Source organism: Peromyscus californicus, unplaced genomic scaffold (genome assembly GCF_007827085.1).
Source record: "Peromyscus californicus insignis strain IS unplaced genomic scaffold, ASM782708v3 Scaffold_15__1_contigs__length_86483966, whole genome shotgun sequence".
NCBI lineage: Eukaryota > Metazoa > Chordata > Mammalia > Rodentia > Cricetidae > Peromyscus > Peromyscus californicus.
The window spans coordinates 25182609-25209654 of NW_026294447.1; the positions used below are offsets into that span (position 1 = coordinate 25182609).

The following is a 27046-nucleotide window of genomic DNA, read 5'->3' on the forward strand; positions in this document are numbered from 1 at the left end:
TGCATGTATGTACGTGAACCATGTGCATGCATGGTGCCCAGAGAGGTCAGAAGAAGGCACAGGCTCCTTTGAAACTGGAGTTATGGATGTTTGTGAACCTGGTGCCCAACGTCATCCACATAAAGCCTGAGAAAGCTTTAAAAAAAGTTCTTGCCGGGCGGTGGTGGCGCACGCCTTTAATCCCAGCACTCAGGAGGCAGAGCCAGGCGGATCTCTGTGAGTTCAAGGCCAGCCTGGGCTACCAAGTGAGTTCCAGGAAAGGCGCAAAGCTACACAGAGAAACCCTGTCTCGAAAAGTCAAAAAAAAAAAAAAGTTCTAAATGCACAGAAACAGAGATAAACACAGCTTCCTAGTCTCACAGTCTCATGCCAGCTGCAGTGCTGAGATACATCTCCCAACAGCTACCTGTGAGAAAGAGCCAGCTGCCAACTGCCATGAGCTAAGCGGCATGGCAGGTTCCTGCAGACTCTCACACAGCCAGCACAGAGGGCTTAGGCTATACACTGCATGGCGGGTTTGGGGTTTTTTGCTTATGCAGACAGAAAAGATTGCAGATATGTAGTAAAGACAGATTCAGACAGAAAAAAACCTCTAAATGGGTTACAGTGTGTTTAAAAACATACAAAGGCTTGGGAGAGAAAAGAAAAAGGGTAGAGACAGTCCTTAAAAAAGGACTAGAGACATAAAAATTATAATAAGCCATATAAAGATGGGAAATAGAGAGTGTCTGGATCCTGTATGTTATTGTGTTGTCTTTGAATTTTTTGGCTGCTACGAGACACTGGATTATAAAAACTGCTAGATTCAACCAGCCTATATATTTTAAAAATATCTTGACTTCAAAATTTAAGTCAAAAAATGTATTGCTTTGGGGGACAGGTTATGCTTTTATTTCCACAGGAAATGAGAGGCTATGGATTCATTCTGAGTTAAGGAAAATCAGTTTTGATGGAGGAAGACCTCCTGAAATCCTGACTACAGACAGACATGAAAAAAAGAAACCTAGAAGAACTACAGGACACCTGATGTATATTTTACCTGCTCAAACACATAACAAAAAAGTCATCTTTGATTGACTTGTGTACAATGCACAGTCTATACTTGGATTAATGCAGATATGTATGTTACTTTTAAAGTTTATGTATTTTTAGAGCAAGAGGACCAGACATCAATAAAAATGGACCAGGTGATCCAACATCCAAAACAACTTCAAAGCTGACTGAGATGATCCAGCCTCACAGAATACTCCATCCAAGAATTAACAATTATCCAGTTTTCTCAAGGTTCCCAAAAAGATGTCAGCTCCCTCAAACAACAGGAAGTAGTCTAGAGAACCATGCCCACATTCCCAAAAAAATTGATTATGGATGTTTGTTATCACTTAAGGGGGTTGGTTGTTATTGGTAATGGTCAGGAAACAGCTGAACAAAGGAGATTAGATTCAAAAATCTCTTTCTAAAAAAAAAAAGTGTGTGTGTGTGTGTGTGTGTGTGTGTGTGTGTGTGTGTGTGTGTGTGTGAGCCGGGCAGTGGTGGCGCATGCCTTTAATCCCAGCACTCTGGAGGCACAGGCAGGTGGATGGATCTCTGTGAGTTCAAGGCCAGCCTGGTCTACAGAGTAAGTTCCAGGACAGCCAAGGCTACACCAAGAAACCCTGTCTCCCAAAAAAGGGGGTGGGTGGGTTATGATATAGAAATGATAAGATAAAAGGGTAGATTATTGAATCTACTTTTAAACAAAAAACTACTAGTCTTAAATATTTTACATTGGTATGGATTTTTGTATATTGATACAAATTTGAGGTTATTTTTGCTATACTGTATATATGTTTCTATTCTTGTTTAAGATATTTTTGTATATTGATGCAAATTTAAGGTTATTCTTGTTAGAACCTACTGTACCTATGTTTCTACTCTTGTTTGGAGTATTGTGCTTATGCAGCTCATTTTAAAAATGTAATGTAGTTAAGCCATACAGATTAATAGTCATCTATAATAGTTAAATTTATAGTCATGTTAGGTATGTTTTCAAGGTCATACACAGATATATTTAGATAGATAGATAGATGGTCTTTAAACACTTCAAAGATTTACAGAACAGGACATTTAATATGTTTAATAACCTAAGGCTTTTCATGACAGCGAGACACATCTACTTCAGAGACGATGATGGACACTGAAGAAATTCCATAGAGTTTGTTTTCTTTATGGCCATGTGGGCAAAGAAATTTTCCTCCTGGGTGGTGGTGGCACACGCCTTTAATCCCAGCACTCAGGAGGCAGAGTCAGGTGCGTCTTTATGAATTCAAGGCCAGCCTGGGCTACCAAGTGAGTTCCAGGAAAGGCGCAAAGCTACACAGAGAAATCCTGTCTTGAAAAAAACCAAAAAAAAATTTCCTTGCCTCAATTGCTGACAATTTACTGTCCAAGCTAGACTAGCAGGATGCAAGAAAGGTGACCGCCAAACTTTGCCAAGACAAGGTAAGACAGTCCTTCAAAATTCCCTGCTTCACAGGAATGTCTGTCAGATATTCTACACTTGTAGGGCAAAGATGGATGCCCCAACATTATAGAGGAACCTTGGGTGACTGTCCAGGCAGCTAAATGTTTCTGTCATTTCTTAGTTTTGGTATTTGTTTGCTCTGCACTTCCTGTTTACTCAGGTAATATTATATCATTCTCAGGTTGCTGATGGAGTTGAAGACTAGATAGTTATAGTCATCCTTGTTACCAAATTCAGAAAAGAGACTCACAAAAGAGGTGTAAAGTGTATAAGGTTGAGAGACATAAAAAGATAGTTTTGGGTTGATAATACGAGTTAGGACAGAAAGTGAATTAGGTACAACACTTGGACTCACCAAAAAAGAATATTAAATAGAGTATTTTCTCTAATTTTGCCAAACACAAGTGGATATGGTAACTATAATTCTTACTTGATAACTGTTTTTGTTGTATATAATTTTACTATGTTAAAGTTAGAACTTTCCTTCTTCATTTATACAAAAAGGGAGAAATGCTGTGGAATATTCCTTTGTACTGTGTGAATATATGTCATCATGATTGGTTTAATGAAGAAGCTAACTGGCCAGTAGCTGAACAGAATAAAATTAGGTAAGAAAGCCAGATTAGGAGAATGTTGGGAGATGAAGGGCAGAGTCTGGAGTTGCCAGCCAGATGCAGAGGGAGCAGGAGATGAAAATGCCATGGTAATAAAGGTACTGCCACATGGCAGAGTATAAATATGGAATATGGGTTAACTTAAAATGTAAGAGCTAGTTAGTAATAAGCCTGAGCTATTGGCCAAGCATTTATAATTAATATTAAGGCTCAGTATGATTATTATGAAGTGGCTGCTGGGACACAGAGAAACTCCACCTACACGAACCATTATGTGGGTCCTAGGAACTGAACTCAGGTCCTCTGCAAGAACAAGTGTTCTGAACCCCTGAGCCATCTCTACAGCCCCTGAAAAGATCTTTTAAAATAAGATTTATTTTTTTCTCATTTTTATCTTAATGTATGAGTCTGTGTGTATGTGCATGTGAGGTTTGATGTGGGTATGGGGAACCAGACTCTGATCCTCCGGGAGAGCAGAACATGCTCTTAAATGCTGAGCTACCCCTGTAGCTCATTCTACGACATATCTTTCGATAGTAAATTGCTCTTAACTTTATGAGTGGTAAAATACAATTCTTCACCTTTTTTTCAGGGTCTTAGGCGGACAATACTGGCTTCAAACTCAGTATGTAGCTGAGGACGATTCTGCACTTGTGACCACCCTCCATTTCCCAAGTGAAAATTACTGGCCTGTCCCACCACCCCCATCTTAAAATATAGTTTTAAGATTTGCCTGGACATGATTTTTCTTGTTTACAAAATGGATAGAATACTGACTCCCACCTCGGGGCTACTGAACTGGAAATTCAACTCCTCTACCGTGCAATAAGCTTGTTACTTTACCAAGACAACCTGAGGTAGAATGAAAGAGGTCAGCTTTTGTGAGTTACAACAATCACAGTACTTACTGCGTCCTATTTGTCTGTGTATCCTGTTTTTGAAAAAAATATGAAATCTCTTTAAGTCAAACATGTATTTTTCATTGGAACCTGAAATTAAATCAACTGGTAGCATCTTCCATTAAAAAAACAAAACAAAAACAACAAACAAACAAACAAAAACATGCAAAAATGCTAGACTGAAATATCAAGATAAAACTTCCTTCCCCTCTGTATTTTTGGCTGTAAAAATGTCAAGATTAAAATATCTTTGTGAAAATTAAAAAGTACAAGTTTTTTCTTATACATACAATTCAATCTAATAGTTTATTCGCGGCAATAAATGTACTACTAAGATAGAAGAGACGATTCTGCCCCTCTCTAGGCTCAAAGAGTACGGAAGGAAAGACCCTTTCAGGCATAGGACCTTTTCACATTTTGCGTAGCTAGGGAGATCAGATAACCACTTGGCGGGAAAAGAATAAATACGGACCAAATCAGCACAATCTGTTTCTGTTTAGTTTATAAACTGCGTCCCAAGTATGTCACCTTTCCTGCCTTGTGGGACTTGAAGTCCGAAGTTAGGAATGATGCGGGCAGCTGGACCTTAGAAACCCATAGCCCCTGAAGCTCCGAGGCCTAAGGACTACAACTCCCGACATACATCAGAAGGCCGCACCGTAATCACAGACAACCAATCGTTTGTCTACAAGGCAAGCCCCGCCCCCCGCTCCAGGACAGCCTTGGCCAATGGCAGAGCTCGGAGCGCACAGCCTGCGGGTTAGGTTGTGAGGCCCGGGCCGGGGGTGGGGAGGAGTCGAGGGTTTCGGAGCGAGCTCTGCGGCCGGGTGATTCGGGGCGTTCGGCGCGCCCTTCCCCGAAGCGGCAGTGGCCGGGCTGGGAGCAGGGAGTGGGAAGCGACGGCGCGGCTGGAAAATGCCGGTCCATTCCCGAGGAGATAAGAAGGAGACGAATCATCACGATGAGATGGAGGTGGACTACGCGGAGAACGAGGGGAGCAGCTCCGAAGACGAGGACACCGAGAGCTCGTCGGTCTCCGAGGATGGGGACAGCTCAGGTGCGCGACCCAGCTGGGCGGGGATGCCGGGTCCCAGCGCCCGGCGCGCGACAGGCCGCGGTGCTCACGCCGGGCGGCGCGTCCTGCTGCGAGCGCGGGGCGGGGAGACGGGGAAGGGGCGGGGACTGGCTCGGCCTCCAGCACCCGGGAGCTGCGGGGCGCCGCCAGCTCGGGCTCCGTCCGGGTCGGCGGGCCGGGCGCTGACTCGTGGGGACCCGAGGCGGCTCTGTCGACGGGTGGGGCCTGCCCTACGGTCGCCTGGCGGTGCCCTGGGGCTACCCACCCGGGAGTGGAATGCCCCGCTGGCTGGTCTGGAAGACCGTGGAAAAGTCCCGTTCCCCAACCTACTTAGTGTCCGCCACCCTTGTCAGCGTGTGTGGGGGCGCTGAGGATAGATTTGCCTTGGTCCTTGGCGGGCTTGGAACTCGTTAACATTTGCTTGTAGGTCAGCTTGTCATTAGTACGGGTCATCAGTGCTCTCGAGGGGACTAACTTGGGAACTGTCCCGTTCATAGTAGGTCCCCAAAGTTTCCAAGACCAAGAAGGGACCAGCCTGAGGGAGGATTTCGAATCTTCATGGGTTTTTTTTTTTTTTTCAGATCTGGACGATGTGGGCAGTTTCCAGATTCCCAGAATCTTCTAGCGTTCATGATTTTGTATCTCTGGGCTGTTTCTGATTCCTTTATTTATAGGTTATTTTTTTTTGATGGGGGAGGTAGATTAACATTACAAACACATTTTGTGAATCTTTAATAATTGTCATTCAGAAATGATCGGTATTGGTGATTTTTTTTTTTCTGGATCTTTCTCTGTCTGACCATATGATGGAGACTGAGAAGGGTTTCTTCGGCTAACCCTGGTCTTGGCCATGTTTCTAAGGGAAGCATTGATAACACGTTAACAACCGTGTGTGGTTACTCCACACCCTTTTTTCAGGCTTGCTGTCAGAGTACACCCCTCCGTGGAAGAATGTAATGGCAATGGTCAGCCACCCAAAAGTAAATGTTTAGGAGGGAGACTTTTTGCTCAGTATTGGGCACTACTCAGCATGAGGTGTAAATATATAGAGGTATTATCTTGTCTCAGGTGAAGAACAGTGATTTCCTTACTCAACAGAGCAGTCAAAGAGACAAACGCACGGCAGTTGTGACAGCATACACAAGACCTGAGCAGACTGAATCCAGAAAAAAATCCCAGGATGAAGGGGTGGAGGTGGGCATGGAGTTCCACCCCTGGCTGAGGAAGCTATTGGTATTTGATAGTGTGGGGAGAGAGTCACTTTTTTTTTTTTTTTTTTGGTTTTTTCGAGACAGGGTTTCTCTGTGTAGCTTTGCGCCTTTTCCTGGAACTCGCTTTGGAGACCAGGCTGGCCTTGAACTCACAGAGATCCGCCTGGCTCTGCCTCCCGAGTGCTGGGATTAAAGGCGTAAGGCGTACGCCACCACCGCCGGGCTGAGAGTCACCTTTCTTTAATAGCATGACCCCTGGTCAGTCCCATGCCAGGGCAGGCTCCAACCTAGAAATGGCTGGGTAAAACAAACTGAACTCCATGGTTTTGCAAAAAAGGAAAAGTGGAGGACTTGAAGTTGGTAGGGAGGTGGGTGGAGCTGGAGGGGTTGGGGGAGGGGGAGCGAATATGTTCAAAATACATTGTACAATTCTCAAAGAGTTAATAAGAATATCTAGAAATTAAGTTACCAAATAAACGGTTGGGTGTACACAGTGCTGGAGGCATTCAGAGGCAGAGGAAATACTCCCAGAATTGAGTGGTCAGCACGTTTACCCGAGGAAGAAGGGATTGCCTTATTTTGAAGCATCTGGGTTGGGATAGTTAGGGTGGAAGTTCATATAGGAGAAGGAATGTGAGAAAAGGTGCAAAGGCCAGAGTTCAAGGCTTGTTGGAGAATGGGAAAACCAGTTTGGTTGGGAGACCAGCAAGCCTGCAAAGGCAAAGAAAGCTGTAGCTGTGAGAGATTTTGAAGATGGCTAAAGAAGGAGTTGAGGAATCTCACTTTAGGAGTGAAGGTAAGAGGAAAGCGCAGGCACAGGAGAGGTGTGGGTAGCATCAGCACTAACGGAAAAGGAAAAGACTTGAGTTGAAATAGAGGATAAAGTATTTGGAGCATGTTGCTGTTGAGTATTCCGTCTGTTTATGTAAGAATGTCTGAACTGACAGATGGAAATGTAACATTGGAACCTGCCCGGGATAAGAAGGTGAGACTTCAAAATTAGCGAATTCTTTTTTTTTTTTTTTTTTCTTTCGAGACAGGGTTTCTCTGTGTAGTTTTGGAGCCTGTCCTGGATCTCGCTCTGTAGACCAGGCTGGCCTCGAACTCACAGAGATCCTCCTGGCTCTGTCTCCCAAGTACTGGGATTAAAGGTGTGTGCCACCACCACCCGGCTAAAATTAGCGAATTATTTAACATGAAGTAGGGATTATAAATCACATTTATACTCTGTAAATACAGTTCTTGAATCTGAAAAATGTTCTTTTTTTTTTTTTTTTTTTTTTGGTGGGATGTAGAGGACAGGGTTGTGCTATGTAGCCCAGGAGCAAAGCATTTTTATATTAAGTGTTCTTGTTTGTTTTTTAAGGTTTTATTTTTAATTATGTGTATATATATGTGTCTGTGTGTCGGTACAGGTATATGAGTGAGGATGCCCATGGAGTCCAGAAGAGGGCATTGGATCTCCTGCAGCTGGAGTTACAAGTGGTTGTGAGCCCCCCAGTGTGGGTGCTGGGTACTCAGACTGGGTCCTCTGCAAGAACAGTTATGTGCTCAGATCCTCTGAGCCATCTCTCCAGCCCATGTTCTTCTTGGGTTTTAATGGGAGCCAGGTTCCCATTAAATGTGCTGTAATTCTTTCCTTCTAATACTTACATTGTCATGATTTTTAACATGCTCAAAAAAAAAATCTCATTCTAGAAAATAACATAATTTACAAAGATCATAATAGTGATTTGAACTAAAAGTCAATTTTTAAGTGCAAGTAAATCATTTAAATGCGTTTTACAGTTTTACTTTTTCTAAGACCATTTTTATTCTACCACATCTTACATATTACATGTCCCATTTTTTCCTGTTTCACCTGGTACTGAGCAGATCCTGGGGATGCAGAGACTTCCTACAGAATTTGGAAGATAGGAAGCTCTGAGAGACCAAGTATTGTGTGTGTGTGATCATGTCTCCCGGTCATGTCCCTCCTGCTCCCTGTCAAACCCTTGAACAGTTTGAACCTGTGCTCTGCGTGGAATTAGATCTCCAGTTGAGTTTTGAAGACCTACAGAGGAGGCTATTAAGAGGCAGAGATACTTCAGTTTGTTTTAGAAATTGATCATCATATACTTCCTTGCTATATGAAAATAACTATATGTGCTGTGACTCTTTCTCATAGTTTTGACCCTTTCTTTGATGAAGATCAAGATGCAGATCTATTTTGATGTGTTTCATATATGTGATATAAAAATAGAAGATGAGGAAATGGGACAGACCTGGTCATTACTGGTTGCTGTCTTTAAAAGTTGCCTTACCTTTTGCCTCCTTTCCTCTCTCTCTCCCTTTGACTGACAGTGATCTGGAGAGAGGGAACAGTGAGAGGATGACTGCCAGCACAGGGTTCCCTAAGCTCCATGTAGTGGGATTAGTTTGCTTTTTGTTGTTGCTGAGACAGGATTACTCTGTGTAGCCTTGGCTGGCCTGGAACTCCCTATGTAGACCAACCTGGCCTCGACCTCAGATCCACCTGCCTCTGCCTCTTAAGTGCTGGAATTAAGGGCCTGTACCACACCATGCTGCCTAGCAATTAGGTGCTTTTTTTATGTGATGGGGTAATCAGCCATGTGGCTTTTCCACCTCCATCTTCAATTTTATCTATCTATCTATCTATCTATCTATCTATCTATCTATTTATTTATTTTTAGGATTTAAAAAAAATTCAAATCATGTGTATGTGTATGGTGTGTTTGGAGGCCAAAAGAGGGCATCTGATCCCCTGGAACTGGAGTTACAGGCAGTTGTGAGCCATGGCATGGATACTGGGAACTGAATTTGGGGCTCTTGCAAGAGCAGTATTCACTCTTAACTTCTGAGACATCTTTCCAGCTCTGGTTTTTCTTTTGTTTTTTCTTCAGCCCAGGCTGGCTTTGAAACTTTATCATTTCCCGCCTCAGATTCTCTAGTGCTGGGCTTACAAATCCTGTACTACCATAGCTGACACGTTGCAGCTGTGAAGAAAGAATTCCAGATGTGTTTTTTGAATACTAGTAACATTTTATGAGCATAGTCATCTTTGGTGCTAAGTTCTCAAGAATTAGTGTAAAACCAAAAGTGGGTTAATTACTTAATTGACATAGCTTTTAAAGTCCTTTAAGAAGACTGAAAAAAATGAATAAACACTAGGAGCTCTAGAGACTGCTGGAGCTTTAACTAATCTGTCATTAAATTAATTCTATAGTGGTAATTATTTTAGATAAAAATTATTTTCCTTTAAGGTTTAATATAGACCTTGGATGTCCAATTTCAAATTACAGCATTTTTTTTTCTATTTGGACTACCTTCAGATATATTTGAAACAGTTTTATCTTTTTTGTTTTTTGAGATACGATCTCATGTACCCCAGGCTGGCCTCTAACTTGCTGTGTGGCATATGGTTGTAGCTAGCCTTGAACTCCTAACCCTCTTGCCTGTACCTCGCAAGCCCTGGGACCTGGGCCTGTGAGTGCTCCCAGGCCTGCCTTGACGTTGGGTCTTTGATAGTTCCCTTTTTGTCTTTTTATTAACAGAAATGGATGATGAAGACTGTGAAAGGAGAAGAATGGAATGTTTAGATGAAATGTCCAATCTTGAGAAACAGTTTACAGATCTCAAAGATCAGTAAGTACCAACTGCAGGAGGTCATTGTCGCTTGAGGCTCAGTGGCATCATCTTTACCAGCACGAGAGGAATTCCATCGTCCCTGCTGTGTCCCCTTCTGTGTTTTATGGGACCAGACTGATCTGATCTGAAGGAGGCGTCAGGAGACCATATTAACTAAACAGCGTTTTGAGGCAGGAAGTTCTTGGGGGTGGGATGGAGGAGGTGACTGGCGTGGGGGTGCTGGCGCTTCAAGTGTGTGCGTTGCTGCTCACTTGGTCCTAGTCTGCATTATTCATTCCTTTGTTAAATAATTGGCTGAAGATTTTCTCCTCTGGTGCTGGAGATGAAACTATGCACGTGGTAAGTAGGTGCTCTGTGCTCTGCCACTGAGCTATAGCCCCAGATCCCTCCTTTGACTTTTTCTTTGGAGACAGGGTCTGGCTAAGTTGGCCAGGCTGGTCTTGAACTCAACTTTGTAGCTCAGGCAGGCCTTGAGCTTGTGATCCTTCTAACCTTACCTCTAGTGTAACTGGGTTTACAGCTCTTTGCCACCAGGCTGAGACCGTGTTTAAAATTTGAGAATAAAATAGAGTATTGTCCTCCAGTTTTCTGTTTGGTAATTTGATTTTATATCTTGACATTGAATGGTGTGTATATCATCCATTTCATGTGTGTTACTTAATTTCCGTGTAACAGCTCTGTAAGGTTGGAAGGTAGTCTTCCATGTTAATAGTGAGGAAACTGAAGCTCTGAGAGGCTTTTGTTCCTGTAGTTTATCAAAAACTAGCAAATGAAGTCAGGCCTTTTGCCTCTGGTGTTACATGTGCATTCCACTAAAGGCTCTCTTCTTTGGAGAAATTGTTATGGAGTGGAAGAGCTCTGAATCAGATTTGAATGCATTTCAAAAAAATTTTCTTTGTGTGTGTGTGTGTGTGTGTGTGTGTGTGTGTGCGCGCGCGCATGTGTGTGTTTTGCATGCATGTGTGTCTGTGTATCACATGCACATGGAGGCCAGGAAGAGGGCATTGGATCCCCAGCAGCTAGAATTACATACAGATAATTGTGAGCTGCCATTTGAATGCTGGGAATCAAACTTCCATCAGCCAGTGCTCGTAACTGCTGAGCCATTTTTCCAGCTCCTAAATCAGGCTTTCTTTATTATTTATTTATTTATTTATTTATTTATTTATTTATTTATTTATTTATTTATTTATCTATCTATCTATCTATCTATCTATCTATCTATTTATTTATTTATGTATGACTCTACATTTTCTTTTTTTAAATTTTTAAGGAATTTTTTTATGCATTTTACATACCAACCACAGGTTCCCCTCTCTTCCTTTCTTCTACCCCTCCTGCCTTCCCCCACTCCAACCCGCCCCCCATTTCCTCCTCCAACAAGGTATGCCTTCCCACAGGGAGTCAGCAAAGCCTGGTACATTCAGTTGAGGCAGGTCTAAGCCCCTTTCCTGTATCAAGGCTGTGCTAGGTGTCCCGCCATAGGCACTGGGCTCCAAAAAGCCAGCTCATGTACTGGGGATGGATCCTGATCCTACTGCCAGGAGCCCTGTAGGCAGATCAAGCTATACAACTGTCTTGTTTATGCAGAGGGCCTAGTCCAGTCCCATGGGGGCTCCATAGCTGTTGGTCTAAAGTTCATGAGTTCCCCTAGCTTGGTTGGTTGTCTCTGTAGGTTTCCCCATCATGATCTTGATGCCCCTTGCTAATAGAATCCCTCTTCTCTCTCTTCGACTGGACTCCTGGAGCTCGGCTTGGTGCTTGGCTGTGGATCGCCGCATCTGCTTCCATTAGTTACTGGAAAAAGGCTCTATGATGACAGGGTATTCACCGATCTGATTACTTGGGTAAGCCAGTTCAGGCACCCTCTCCACTATTGCTAGTAGTCTAAGTTGGGGTCATCCTTGTAGATTCCTGGGACCTTCCCTAGCACTTAGTTTCTTCCTGCCCCCGTGATGCCTCCCTCTATCATGGTATCTCTTTCCTTGCTCTCCCACTCTGTCCCTGTTCCAGCTTCATCATCCCATTCCCCTATGTTCTCATCCCCCATCCCCTACCCTCCATTACCCCCCTTCATCCCCAGTTTACTCATGGAGATCTCATTTGTTTCCCCTTCCCAGGGAGATCCATGCATCCCTCTTTGGGTCCTCCTTGTTAGCCACCTTCTCTGGAGCTGTGGGTTGTAGTCTGGTTATCTTTTGCTTTACATCTAGTATCCAGTTATGAGTGAGTACATACCATGTTTGTCCTTCTGAGTCTGGGTTACCTCACTCAGGATGATATTTGCCTGCAAATTTCATGATGTCATTGTTTTTTTATTGCTGAGTAGTACTCCATTGTGTATATGTGCCACATTTTCTTTATCTATTCTTCGGTTGAGGGGCATCTAGGTTGTTTCCAGGTTCTGGCTATTATAAATAATTAAAATAGTTGAGCAGGTGTCCTTGTGTTATGATTGAGCATTACTTGTGTATATGCCCAAGAGTGGTATAGCTGGGTCTTGAGGAAGATTGATTCCCAGTTTTCTGAGAAACCGCCGTACTGTAAATCAGGCTTTCTTAGCAGATGGAAAGGTGATAGGGTACTGGGGATGAATTCAGTGGTAGAGAGCTTGCCGAGCACAGGAGGGTAGAAAGCCCTGTTTGATGTCCAGCGACAGAAGTAAATAAGTCCATCCAGCCATAAAAACAATGCCGTTCATGATCTCACAATCCATTGTGAAAAATAAGGAGGGTCTTCGTCAGTGTTCTGCTGCTGTGAAGAGACGCCTATGAAAGAAAGCATTTAATTAAGGTTGGCTAACAGTTTCAGAGGTTCAGTCCATTATCATCATGTGAGGGAGCATGGCAGTGTGCAGGCAGACATGATACTGGAGAAGTAGCTTAGAGCAACAGGAAGAGAGCAGGACACTGGACCTGACTTAGGCTTTTGAAACCTTAAAGCCCACCCCCCTCAGTGACACTTCCTCCAACAAGGCTACACCTCCTAATCCTTCTCAAGTAGTGCCAACCCCTCACAACTAAGCATTCAAATATATGAGCCTATGGGGGCCATTCTTATTCAGACCACCACAAGGAGCTGTATGTAAAATTCTTTGCCATTTGCTTGGCATGTGGTAGGTGCCTAAGAGATACCAACTTTTCTCCCCACTTTACCTACTTTTTGCTTTTGGTCCTGGAGATTGAATCCAGGGCCTGGCATGTGTAGATAAGCACTCTATTACTGTGCTACACCAGCAGCCCATTTTTAATTTTGAGAGAGGACTCTTGCCAAATTGTTGATGCTAGCCTCTACTCCGCTGCCCTTCTGCCTGGCCTCCTGAATAGGTGACATCACAGTTGTGCATCACCACACTTCCATTCACCCCTCCACTTCCCTGTTAATGCCAGAACTCTTGTGAAATTGGTGCCACAAAAGTGGATCTCTTAGGAGTTCTTCTTTTCCTTGTGTGCTGGCTATTTTTTCTGTCAACTTGACACAATGTAGGGTTTTCTGTGAAGAAGGAATTTTTAAAAAAAAGGTTTATTTTATTTTTTTATGTGTGACTATTTTGCCTGCATGTATGTCTGTATACCACATGTGTGCCTAGTATCGTGGAAGCCATAGGAGAGCATTGGATCTCCTGGAACTGGACTTAACTTACAGATGGTTGTAAGCCACCATGTGGGTGCTGGGAATTGAACCCAGGTCCTCTGGAAAAAGCAGTGAGTGCTCTAACCCACTGAGCCATCTCTCCATTCTGGAAGAAAGAATCTTAATCAAGAAAATGCCTCTGTAGGATTGGGCTATGGCAAATCTGTAAGGCATTTTCTTGGTTGGTGATTAATGTGGGAGGGCCCATCCCATTGAAGATACGTAGTGCTGTTCCTGGGTTGGTGGTCCTATTATGTATCAGAAAGCAGGCTGAGTAAGCCTTGTGAAGTAAGCCAGTGAGCAAGCAGCATTCTTCCATGATCTCTGCATCGATTCCTGCCTCCAGGTTGATGCCTTGAGTTCCTGCTCTGACTTCCCTGGATGACGGACTCTAAGCTGTAAAATGAAATCAACCCTTCCCTCCCTGAGTTGCTTTTGGTCATGATGTTTATCACAGCAGCAGAAGCTAACTACGACACTTGGAGACTGGATCTTGCTGTCTTGCCTAGCCTGGCCTCAAAGTTGACATTCTACTGCCTCCCTCTTCTGAGTACTGGGGTTGCAAGTGTCCAACATCATGCTCAGTGAAGGCCCCCAAGCAGGGCGGGGAGACACCGTGTTTACCATATTAATCCTGTTTATGCCATTACTTCTCTTTCTTTGGTATTAGAGATGAATGTATGAGTATTATTTTCTCCTAGTTTAACATATTAAAAAATACAAAGTGTGTGTGTGTGTATATGTATACATATCTGAGTGTGTGTGTGTATACACACACACACACACACACACACACACACACACACACACACACACACGCTTTTGTTTATTTTTCGAGACAGGGTTTCTCCGTATAGGCCTGGCTGTCCTGGAATTTGTTATATAGACCAGGCTGGCCTCAGACTCATAAGAGATCAGCCTGCTTCTGCCTCCTGAGTTCTGGGATTAAAGGTGTGTGCCACTGTCACCTGGCAGTATAATATTTTATTGTACAGGTTTACATTATTTTAGCATGTTTGATGTCATGCCTGTAATTTCAACCCTGGGGAGGTAGAGGTAGGTGGATTGGCCATTCCAGATAAACCTAGGCCACATAGCAAGACTCTTTAAATAAAAGATTTCCATTTATTTTAATTTTAAATTAAAATTAGTTTGATTCCATTTGGGCAACATAGGGAGTTTATCTGGTATCATCCTGGCAAAGAGGAAGCAAATGTGTGTGTATGTTTTAAAAAATTATTTTTAATTATGTGTATGTGTGAACAGGGTGTGTTGGGGTAGCTCTGCACACATGAAGTTGGCTTCCCTGCAAGTGGTTGTGAGCCGCCTGACATGTGTGCTGAAAACCAACTCAGGCTTCTGAGCGATCAGTACTCACTCCTAACCACTGAGACGTTTCTGTGGGCCCAAATTTAGGTTTTTCTATTTTAGCAGAAGTAGCTCATGAATGAAGAATGTTTATGCCGTTCATTGAGATTTACCTTCTAATCTTGGGAAGTGTGTTCGAGAGCTGTCCAGCAAAGGCAGGTTGCTTTAAGTTCTCCTATGAGGGGCAGCTTTGCAGGTAGTCACCGAATCCAGTCTTGTTCACCTGGGGCCCCGTTGCTCTGCTGGTTCAACTCTGATCACCAACTAGTTCCCTTCCAAGCTTCTTTCATCTCTGGATGTATTAAAAGTAGATCCATGACCATCACACAGGAATGTTCATTCTTGAGGAATTGATTTATAGGACTGCGTATCAGAAAAAAAGACAATTTTTGCATTGGGTTTAAAATCTTTACTTTTCCATCTTGCTCCAAGTGCCTTGCCTATTTTTAGCCCTTCATACTTTGTATCTCTGTAGGGTGTCTTAAAGCTTTAGAAGAGATAGGGAATGATACAATTGTGCTGCTCCTCCTGTTCTGGAATCCTAGAGCACTGAAGTGATCTGCATAAAGCCTCCAGCCCAGCTGGAGTGTGTAGGTGACATCTTCCACTGCCTTCATAAGACAGAGGGGTTTGTACCAGATTCCCAGTCACTAACATTATTCAAATGTAGATTTATTCATTTTCTGTGTACATTTTGCCTGCATGTGTGCCCTGTGCCCTCAGAGGTCAGAAGAGGGCATCTGATCACCTGGACCCGGAGTTAGGGATGGTTGTGAGCCACCACCTGGGTGCTGGCACCATCTCTCTGGCCCCCTCATTCATTTGAATACTTGACAATGAGCTAATGATTGAGCATTTACTCTGTAATAGGATAGTTACTGCCAAAGGGCGTGTTTCTTCAATCTGAGCTTGAATCCCAAGCTTACAGAATTTTTATTGATTTTGAGGAATCTGTTTTTTGGAAAGGGTAGATGAGCTGGTCAGGATGGCACATGCCTATAACTCCAGTGCCAGGAGGGTGAGGCAGGAAGATGGAAAGTCCCAGGCTATCCTGGGGTACATAATGAGACCCTGTCTTTAAAAGTTGTATAATAGACTATTATTAATTTATATCCTCTTCATTTAAATTCCATCAAAAATTCAAAGAGCTCTCTCAGTATTTTGTATATATTTGATGTTCTTCAGGTGTGTTACCTTTCTGTCAACGTTTTAGTGAGTTTTCTTTAAAATCTGTTACAATTTTAAAAAGCTATCAATCATAGCATACTTCTGGCTTTATATGTTTATGGTTGTATTTTGAGCCCAGGAAACTTTAACCCAGGTGTAGCAGTGTATTGTTTTGACAGTTAACCACAACTCTATGTTGTTGTTGCTGAGGGACCACATAGACAAAAGTGGACTGTTGGTTACGTTAACTCTCAAACTTGCCTTGCCATTTAAGAATGAGCCTGTTGGAGGCAGAGGCAGGAGGGTCTCTGGGAGTTCAAGGCTAGCCTGATCTATAGAGCAAGTTCCAAGACAGAAACCCCATCTTGAAAAAACAAAAACAAACAAAAAAGAATTAATAGGATTTCCTGTTAAAAAGAACCCTATATTGTGGAATTATTTTCAGAAATAAACAGTTTCTGACATACTGAATCTTTTTGATAATCCAACTATTACATCAACTGGTAAGGTTTTTTTTCCCCCCACCTGGTATTGCTGAGTGAACTCCATGCCTTGTACATTCTAGGTAAGTGTTATATTGCTAAGCTACATTCCTAGCTTTAAATTAAGGTGATTTCCCCAACTTTTCTCTTTCTACAGTATCTGTAAGCATATTCGTGAATAGGGACAATAGAGACCCCTTACCAGTTTTTCATTTCATCCTTTTTGAAAGCATTTTTTTTAGATTTTATTTATTATATTTATTTATTCTTTATTTTATGTGTATTTGTGGTTTATGCACATTTTTGTCTATGTACCATGGGTGCAATGCCTGTGATGGCCACAAGAGGATGTCAGATCCCCTTAGACTGGAGTTACAGATGGTTGTTAGTTACCATGTGGGTGCTGGGATTTGAACCTGCGTCCTCTGGCATTGTGTGTGTGTGTGTGTGTGTGTGTGTGTGTGTGTGCGCGCGCGCATATGTGTGAATGTATGTGTATGTGTGGGTGCATTTGTGCCATGGTGCCCGCCAGAGGACAAGTGGCAGGAGCCATTTCTCTCTTTCTACCCTGTTCTGGGGGTGAAACTTAGGTCATTAGTTTGGGTAGCAAATGCCTTTACTCACTGGGTATAGCCTAAGGTATAGCCCAGGCTGCCCTCCAGCTTGCGATCCTCCTGCTTCTGCCTTTTAGCGTGTCCCACGCGAGTGTGCCTCCACTGGCTCCTTACTTCTCCTGTGTAGTTTATTGCCTCGTAGCCCAGGCTGTGCAGTGCTCACTGTATTGCCCACACTGCCTCAGACTTAGGCTCTTTCTGCCTCCGTTTCCAAATGCTGGGATTACAGCAGCCTCGTGTGGGGCTAGCTGTGCTTAGCTTCCGTTCTTCATCTCTTCATCCATTAGCTCATTTTACTTTACTTACTGTGACAATGATATAAACAATACCCAGACTATTAAAAGTGATTTCCTTATTTCTTTTAAGCTTAGTATTTAAAGTAACCCTTCCTTTTAGATTTGATTTATTGTTATTCAATTAAAACAAAGATTGGGAGTCTCAAAATAGTCATTTTGTTTTTTTTTTTCCACTTTTATTGTTTTGAGATGGTTCTTGCTACGTTGTCCAGTCCATCTTCTTTCCTCACTCCCCTCCTCAGTAGTTTTAGACAACAAAGGCCGCTGAGCCTGAAGTTTAATTGCATTTTTTGTTGTGACTAAAGAGTGATACTGATTTAAAGCACACCTTGGACTGGTATCTAGTTGAATATTACGATGTATATAAAGTCAGATAACTTGAGTTTTCTGACTGCAGTCAAGGCTGGAGTGCATTTGATAGGTTATTGGAACACGAGCACTTCTAGAAAACAATAATGCATGGGGGTGGCATGTTGCTCTTCTTTGTTGGGAATTTTAATTAATGTCTTAATTTTTGCTTTGTTAAGACTTTATAAAGAACGGTTGAGTCAGGTGGATGCAAAGCTCCAAGAAGTCATAGCTGGTAAAGCACCAGAGTATTTGGAACCGCTGGCAACTTTACAAGAAAATATGCAGATCCGCACGAAGGTTGCAGGTAGGAATGTGAGACATTTTGTACACTTTGTGACACTTGGATTTTGTGGCGTTGTATGGTGATATTTTATTTGTATTAAAATGTTATTTGTATGTTAATAAATAAAGTTGCCTGGGGGTCAGAGCTATTAGCAAGCCATAGGAAAGCAGGGCAGTGGTGGCGTACTCTTGTAATCCCAGCACTTGGTAGGCAGAGCTGGGTAAGTCTCTGTGTGTTCAAGGATACAGCCATTATTGGATGCACATGCCTTTAATCAATACCAATCATGGAAAACCTGGAGGCCTATACAGACAGGCCGTGAGGAGGCGGTCATGTGGTTGGGTTTACAACCAATGAGAAGGCAGAACAGGAACTCTATATAAAGACTTTAACACAGGGGTAGCTCTGGTTCGGAGAGGTAGGACCACCCCAGGAGGAAGGGTAAGGTTTTAGCTCTTAGCTCTGACCTCTTGGCTTTCTTCTTTGCATTGGTTCTGTGTTTCTTATTTAATAAGAAGGTTGGTTACATCTACAGCGTTGTCTGGGTGAATATGTTGCGGATGGCATAGGTCCAGGTATCTGCCACCCTCCTTGATGGTACAGACAGCTGATTATGTCCCCAGGCCACCTGTGACTTGGCATCGAGTAGCCCATCTAGAGTTATCTGCTTGCCAGTCTGCACGTGCACATGCGCATGGTCTTGCTGCCTGTTTTATGTCCCCTTGTTCCCTGTGAGGCCAGCACTTGGCCTCTGCCCATTGGGCACTCTCAAATGGTCTGCCTTGTTCTGCCCCTCACAGTTAGAGCTTTGGACTCTGAAGAGACTAGTTTGGATACAGTGGTTTCAACAGAAAAGTATCCATTTCTTGCTTTGATTATGTATGCCCGATGAAACCAGAGTTTATTGTCTGTCTCTCTTCTGTTAGGAGAAACCTGAGGATTGTTTTCATCAGAAAAGGATTGTGCTTTTTATTTTGACCATTCTCTAGCGAACATTTAGGAGTGTTCTTAGAAGTATGAGGCACAACAGAAAGTAGCCGTGTGATTTCTTTCTAGCTCATGAACTCCTATTTTCTCATCTTCCTTGTTATGCATTTTGACTGAGTCTTTTTTTTTTTAAGGGTAAAGTTGGAATCATTTGTGACTTTCTTATTGAGTCGTCTTATAAACTGTGTGGAGATGACGGTAGGGAAGCACTGAGGACGCTCTATTGCTAACATAATCAGAATCACTGTGCTTGGTTGCAGGAATCTATAGAGAGCTGTGCTTAGAGTCTGTGAAGAACAAGTACGAATGTGAGATCCAGGCTTCCCGCCAGCATTGTGAGGTACTGCCCTGTCTCACTGTAACCGCATCTCTCCAGTCCTTCTGAACACAGGAGCTTAAAAGTCAATCAGGGAAACAGCGTTCAGTGGTACTCTAGCTCCTCACTTGGGTGAGTGTAAAAGAGCGCAGTTCTCCTGGAGGCTGGACTGGAGACAGGACCCAAAGGAGCACAGGAAAGACTCGGGATCATTTCAGAAGTTTTGCAACTGTTACTTTAAAAAGTATTTACATTGTGGTGCTGGAAACAGTCCTAGAGCCCTGTACAGGCAAGTGCCGCAGCGCTGGGCTGCAGCCACAGCCTGCGACTGTTACTTTCGAGAACTAGGTAGTGATCGGTCATCAGACAACTGAAATTATAGCATTACTAGCACAGTATAGAACTTTAGGCCAAGAATGTATATGCCCTAGTGCAGCTAGAGCATCGGGCTGTAGAATCAATTTTTGACTGTCTGAACTGGTGTCCACATTTTAGGGTAGCATTTTCTATGAGAAAAAATATAGGTGCATTTTCTTTATGTCGTGTTTATATTGAACAGTGTTTAGGATCATCATGCTAATTTTGCAAATAACTTCATAAGACTTAAATATCTTAAAAGGCTGAGACCAGAATAAATAAGAGGACAAGTTCTAGAATGACTCCTAATTTTAATTAAAAATATTATTTTATGTGTATGTGTGTTTTGCCTGAATGTATGTCTGTGTACCTGTGCGTGCCTGGTATCCTCGGAAGCTGGAAGAGAGCATTGGACTCCCAGGGAATAGAGTTACAGATGGTTGTGAGCCACCAGTGGGTGCTGGGGATCTAACCTGGGACTTTTGCAAGGCCAGCAAGTGCTCTTAATCACTGAACTGTCTCTCCAGCCCCAAACCCTCCTTATTTTAATATACCATATCCGAACAGGTATAAAAGCAGTGGGGCCCTATTGCTTTTTTTTTTTTTTTTTTTTTTTTTTTTGAGACAAGATCTCAATATGTAGCCATACTTAGTTTGGAACTAGATATGTAGACCTACTGTCCTTGAACTTCCAGAGATCTACCTGCATCTGTCTCCTGAGTGCTGGTTTAAAGGTCCATGCCTTTTAATGCACCACACTCAGACTACTATTGCTCCCCGCCAACCCTTCTTGAGACAGCTCAAGAAGTGTGTAGTACAAGCTGGCCTTGAACTTTCCATCCTCCTGCCTCCACTTCTTAAAGACAGTGATAACAGGTGTGCCAACATGCCAGGCACATTGGTAATATTTGTTTAGATGTTTCGTTCCTTTGTTTATAAGTGAAATTTAGTTTTCAAAGTTTCAGGACTGTCTTTGATGTATAAGACAAATTAGGAATAATTGATATTTTCTGTGCTGTAGAAATAGGTATTTAAGACTTTAGCTGTAGTCCTATGAGTGTTAAGTATGAGTGTTTATGATTTAAAAATGTTATTTTTATTTTATTTGTGTGGGTGTTTAGCTTGCTGTGCACCAAGTGTGTGCAGTGCCCAGGGAGGCCAGAAGAGGGCACTAGACTCTCCTGAACTGGAGTTACAGACAGTTGTTAGCCTGCATGTTGGTGCTGGGTACACTGTGTTAGTTTTCTCCAGTGGAGTACTTCCTTAGACTTTCCTTGACTTCATTATGTCTTATTTATTTTTCATGATGCTACAGATTTAATCCGGGGCTTTACTTGCTAATATTTAAGAGCAAGGTTTTGTAAATTTGGAATATCAATACTGATGCTGTATTTTATTGAATTCTGCTGGAGAGTGCACAATTTTGATATATCCCATTACTGGTGATGTTACTTGGATTACTTGATTGGAATTGCAGCTTTCTCTAAGTAAACTTTAAAACTACCCAAACAACTTGTTTCTCATAACAACTTCCTATTTATTTGTTTGTTTGTATTAATATAAAGTCATCGTTTCTTTATTTTTGTTTGTTTTTGTCTATTACTTCCTGAGGGAAATATGTTAAAATTTCTATGTGTGTATCTTAGTTAGGCTTTTATTGCTATGAAGAGAGAACATGACCATGGCAACTCTTACAAAGGAAAACATTTAACTGGGACTGGCTTACAGTTCAGAGGTTTAGTCCATTATCATCATGGTGGGAAACATGGCAGCATGCAGGCAGACATGGTGCTGGAGAAGGAGCTGAGAATTCTACATCTTGATCCGCAGGCAGCAGAAGGCGACTGTGTGCTACACTGGACGTAGCTTGAGTATATATGAGACCTCAAAAGCCCATCCCTGCAGTGACGTACTTCCTCCAGTAAGGCCACACCTCCTAATACTTCCCAAATAGTTCCACCAACTGGATACCAAGTGTTCCCACCTGCGAGCCTTTGGGGGCCGTTCTCACTCAAACTCCGACAGTAGCCATTTCTAACAGATGTATCTTTTTCTGGAGACAGTATTGAGGAGCTGCTCTCACAGCAGCTCCCAGGTGTGCAGTGTGTTGTTAGCGCCAGTGGTCACCCTGCTGTGCAGTAGGTCCAGGGTCTCTCTCTTGTCTAAGCGTGGTGTCTGTTGGCCAGCATCTCCTGTCCCCTTCCCGTCCCCAGTGCCAGGTGACTCCCAGTCTGCCCTCTGCTGCTGTGAGTTGGCTGTGTTGTTTCTTCTGAGTCTGTATGTAAGTAAGACACTGCAGCATGTGTCTTTCTCCCTCTGGTTTGTTGTACTTAGAATAAGGTTCATTCATGTCACAAATAACAGGATTTTGTTCTTTGTAAAGGCTAAATGATGTTCCATCATTATTATATGTCCATTTTCTATGTATCACGTTTTCTTTATTCATTGTCTGTGGGTGGCCAGTTAGGTTGATTATTCCGTAGCGTGGACATTGTGAATAACGCTGCAGTGGATGCTGGTGGTGTACATTGACCTCTTTGACATAGTATATTGTTTTCCTTTTTGGCTTTTGAGACAGTCCCCCTACTCACTGTGTAGCCAGAGATGACCATGAACTCCAGGTTTCCCTGCCTCTACCTTCCAAGTGTTGTGATTCCATGCGCTCACCACTATACCCTGCTAGATGTTGTTATTGTTGGCCAGTGTCAGTGGATTTTAAAAATCAGAGTTTCCTCCCCTCTCCTCCCATCCCTTCCCCTCTCCCATCTCCTCTCCCTTTTTCTCCCCCTTCGTCTTCCTCAAAACAGTCTCACTATGTATGTAGCCTTGGCTAGCCTGGAACTTATGTGGACAGGCTGGCTTCAAACTCACGGAGATCTTGCCTTCACCTCCCAAGTGCTAGGGGACAGGAATGTGCCATTATGCACAGCTTTTAATGAGATTAAAAATTTCTAATATCTCCTTATATCTCTATAAGTTTTTACTTAGTCACACACATCTTATAATTTTTATACATTTTAATAACTTTAATTTTTAACCTTTTTTTTAATCTCTGCAATAATGATTTTGATCTTGAGATCTAATTTGTCTGAATAACAGCCATCCCAGTTTGATTTGGCCTGGGGGAGTTGGCTGCTAAATTTTTAATTTCTTTTATTTTCTTTATTTTTTTATCTTATTATTTATTTATATTTTATATACATTGGTGTTTTACCTGCATGTATGTCTGTGTGAAGGTGTCAGATCCCCTAGAACTGGAGTTACAGGCAGTTTTGACTGCCATGTGGGTGTTGAACTTGGATCCTCTGGAAGAGCAACCAGGGCTCTTAACCACCGAGCCATCTCTCCAATCCCTCTTTTTCTTTTTTTAAGACAGGGTTTCTTTGTGTAGCCCTGGCCTTAAAGTCACAGAGATCTGCCTGCCTCTGCCTCCTTAGTGTTGGGATTAAAGGCGTGAGCCACCACTGCCCGGATTGAATTTTTTTCTAAGCTTTTTTTTTTCTTCTGACTTTGTATTATTCTGTATTGCTTTTCAAATAGCATATGCCTTTTATTCAAACTTTATCTGTTTTTTTATTTTTAGAAAGATTTATTTTACTTTTTTTTTAAGATTTATTTATTTATTATGTATACAGCACGTATGACTGCAGGCCAGAAGAGGACACCAGATCTCATTACAGATGGTTGTGAGTCACCATGTGGTTGCTGGGAATTGAACTCAGGACCTCTGGAAGAGCAGTCAGTGCTCTTAACCTCTGAGCCATCTCTCCAGCCCTTAGATTTATTTTACTTTTATCTATATGTATGAGTGCCTGCATGCATGTATGTGTACCATGGCCAGTGCCCACAGAGTGGAACTGGAGTTACAGGCATTATGAACTGCCTGGTGCAGGCGCTGGAACTGAACCCCAGTCCTCTGCAAGAGCAGTAAGTTCTCTTAACCACTGAGCCACCTCTCCAGCCCCTTTGTCTATGTTTTAACTGGTAACTTTGGTTCACTGATATTTATAGTGGTTGTTTAATACCAGTGTGTTTTGTTTTCTGTGTCTGCCTCTGCTTGTGCTACTGTGCCTGGCTCTTTCTGATTTGTTCCTTCTTTTTTGTTTTAAAGATTTATTTTATGTGTGTGTGTGTGTGTGTGTGTGTGTGTGTGTGTGTGTGTGTGTGTGTGTGTGTGTTTTCCTGTGTGTTTGTATATGTACTGTGTGTGTGTGCAGTGCATGTGGAGACCAGAAGAGGGCATCAGATTCCCTGGAACTGGAGTTGCAGATGGTTGTGAGCTGCCATGTGAGTGCTAGAGCCAAAGCCAGGGCCTCTCCAAGAGCTGTGAGTGCACTAGCGATAGCAGTGAGCCATCTCTAGCCCAGTGACTTACATTCTGAATGCCTTGTGTTTAATATTTAAGTTTTTATTTTAGTCGTTATTATAACATTATGAGATAGGAAGTATTTTAAGCATGTGAAATGGGGTCAATGAAACTGAGAGGTTGAGTGATTTACTCAGGCTCACATAATTAATGATCAGCAAAACCAGATTGGAATCCTTTGTTCTTTCTCATTATTCATGTACCTTGCCATTCAGTCTGGACTTCATCAGTCAGGGCTTTTTGTCTGCTTATTTTGTAGTTCTTATATTTGACTTACATAGAAGTAAGTGAGAGGTCAAGAGAAGGAGAAGGTGGAAGACATGGCTCCAGGTGTCTCTGTCTGCGTGAGTAGCAGCAGGTAGGGAGGAGAAGCCTGGCTTTGAGACTAGACGTGTGCACATGGGTACACATGCAGAGAGTATACTGCTGCTTTGCTGAGGGATAGAGAAAGCGGAGGAGATGTGTCAAATTAGAAGGCAATTGAAGTGTAGAGTACTAGAAGAAGGCTGGGGATGCTTTGTGTAGGCTAGCTCTTTGAGCCTCACTGCAAGGCTTGCAGTGACTATTAAGATTGGACAGCAGGGGCTAGTGATAGAGCTCAGTTAGTAGAGTGCTTGCCACACACATGCACAAAGCCCTGAGGCTCAACCTCAGCAACTCATAAAATTGGGCATGGTGTAGCATAGGCCTGGAAACCAGCACTTGGAGGGGGAGGTGGGAGGATTAAGGACCAGCATGGGCTACATGAGACTGTCCCTGAAACACACACACACACACACACACACACACACACACACACACACACACACACACAGATTGATTTATTGACTGATCGATTTAGTAGCAGGTAGGAGCCAGGACTTAGAGGCCTTCAGAGTCAGTTCAACTTCAGGTTTTTGAGAAGATCGATGAGAATTCTTCAAGGTTCTGATGTCTTTTGGTCAACAAGAACCTGAGTGTGGATCCCCAGAACACTTGTAAAAGCCTGGTGTGTGGCAGTGAGTAGCTGTAACCCCAGCCCTGGGCAGAGGTGATAGAGACATCCCTGAAGCTTGCTGACCTTGTAGTACAGCCCAGTCGGTGAGCTCCAGGTTCAGTGAGAGAGCCTGCCTCAAAAACCAAGGTGGAAATGATCGAAGATGCCTGATTTTGACCTCTGGTCTCCACATGCAAAATACACGTGTGCACATGCACTCACCTGCACACACACACACACACACACACACACACACACACACACACACAGACATATACAGGCTAAAAATAAAGTTTGCTTTTGATTTATAAGCTTAGTAAATGTCTACTGCTAAAATTTGAAAATTAAGTCTAGAAAAGGAACTGAAATCGTAATTTACCATGCAGAGATAATCATTGTTAATAAGTGAGCATGTTTGTATATATTTTCCAACATAACCGGATGGTTCTGAACAACTCTTTAGTGTTCTAATGTATTTTCAAGCAGGGTTTCATGCACATGCTGTGGTTCTAAATACTCTTTGAAGGTTTGTTTCCTGCAGGTCACGTGCACATACCCTTCTGAAGGCATAGGCTTGCAGTGTAAACAAGTGTGTGCCATCGTATTTTAAACTGCATCTCAGTGGCTGTTATTTGTGACTTTTAGATGCGGCCTCTGGAATTATGCCCTGTTTCTATCCTTTAGACGTGGTTAGTTTTTTTGTTAGCAGAAGCCAAGTGTTCTGTGAGCTTCTTCATTCCTTTCTTCTTATGGCATTGTGTCATGGTTTGTTTTTTCCCTACTTGTAAGTATTGTTCATGAGCCAGAGTTATGGTCTGCTGTTGATTCCTTCCGTGGGACAAATAATGCCTGTGTATACCATGTCTATTTGTGCAGAGGTTGGTAATAACTATATTTTAAAAAACTTTGCAATTAAAATTTACGTTAAACATGAGGAAAAAGTATGGTATACCTAAACTTTCCTTCTGCATCACTTTTGTCTCTGATGGGAATGAATAACCCTTCGTTTACTGTTGGTTAGCATTGTTTCTTCTTCAGTACTGAGACTGAACACAGGCTTTGCACGTGCTGTGCAGGAGCTCCACCCTGATCTCTGTCCCTGGCCCTTTACTTACTTCATATTATTATTTTTTTAAACTTTCTTTTTATTTATTGTTTGTGTCTTTCATGTCATGCATCTCCATCCCATTCATTTCCTGTCCCTTCGAATTTACCCTCTGCCCTTGCAGCCTCTTCCCCAAAATAAACTAAAAATTTAAGAGGAAAAAAAAAGGAAAATCTTATCATGGAAGCTGTAGTATGATATAGTGAGTCATGCAGTAAACCCTTTTCTCCATATATCTTTATGTGCAAGTGTTCACTGCAGAGTCATTGGTCTGGTTCAAGGCCTCTGGTTTCTATTACACTATCCATTGCCGGGCCCTCACTGGGACTCCTCTTGGATATCATGTTGTTGCTCTATAATGTGGAGATTCTGCAGCTTTGGGTCTGAAGGACTGATCCCTTCATGTGCTCCAGCAGATCACAAATGGTGCGGATGTTGGGGTGGGCCAACTCATAACCCTGGTTCTGGCCTGGGTAGGTACAGGGTTGGTCAGCCTGCCAGCTCTCTCTTGTCCTCACCACCAGGTCGAGCTTTCCAGCATTGCTCTGGCCAGTTCAGCCCTTGCAGCAGTGAACAAGGGGCGGGGCCAGTTCTCCATCTTTCACATCCTCTGGGTCAGCTCTCCCACACCTACACTTTCAGGGCCAGCTCTACTGTGTTGCCCAGTGGAGGTGTAGGGGCCATTCTCCCAAGTGCTGAAGCTGGTGAGGGGCAGGTACAGCTCTCCCGCTCTTATGACCTCAGGGCCAGCTCTCCCACCTGCTATAGGCAGTGAAGGGTGGGGGTGGGGGGTGA

The 27046-nt window shown here is 42.9% G+C and overlaps 1 protein-coding gene across 1 annotated transcript in view; it reads left to right on the forward strand.

The window, feature by feature from the left end:
- The first annotated feature begins 4398 nt into the window (after positions 1–4398).
- The window catches only part of Brms1l (BRMS1 like transcriptional repressor), a 41137-nt gene continuing 18489 nt past the window's right edge, over positions 4399–27046 (forward strand). The window contains exons 1-4 of the mRNA XM_052738562.1: positions 4399–5073; positions 9857–9947; positions 18038–18165; positions 19392–19471. Of these exons, the coding sequence (XP_052594522.1) occupies positions 4932–5073; positions 9857–9947; positions 18038–18165; positions 19392–19471 (441 nt within the window). The 5' untranslated portion in view covers positions 4399–4931. The remainder of the gene's footprint in view (positions 5074–9856; positions 9948–18037; positions 18166–19391; positions 19472–27046) is intronic.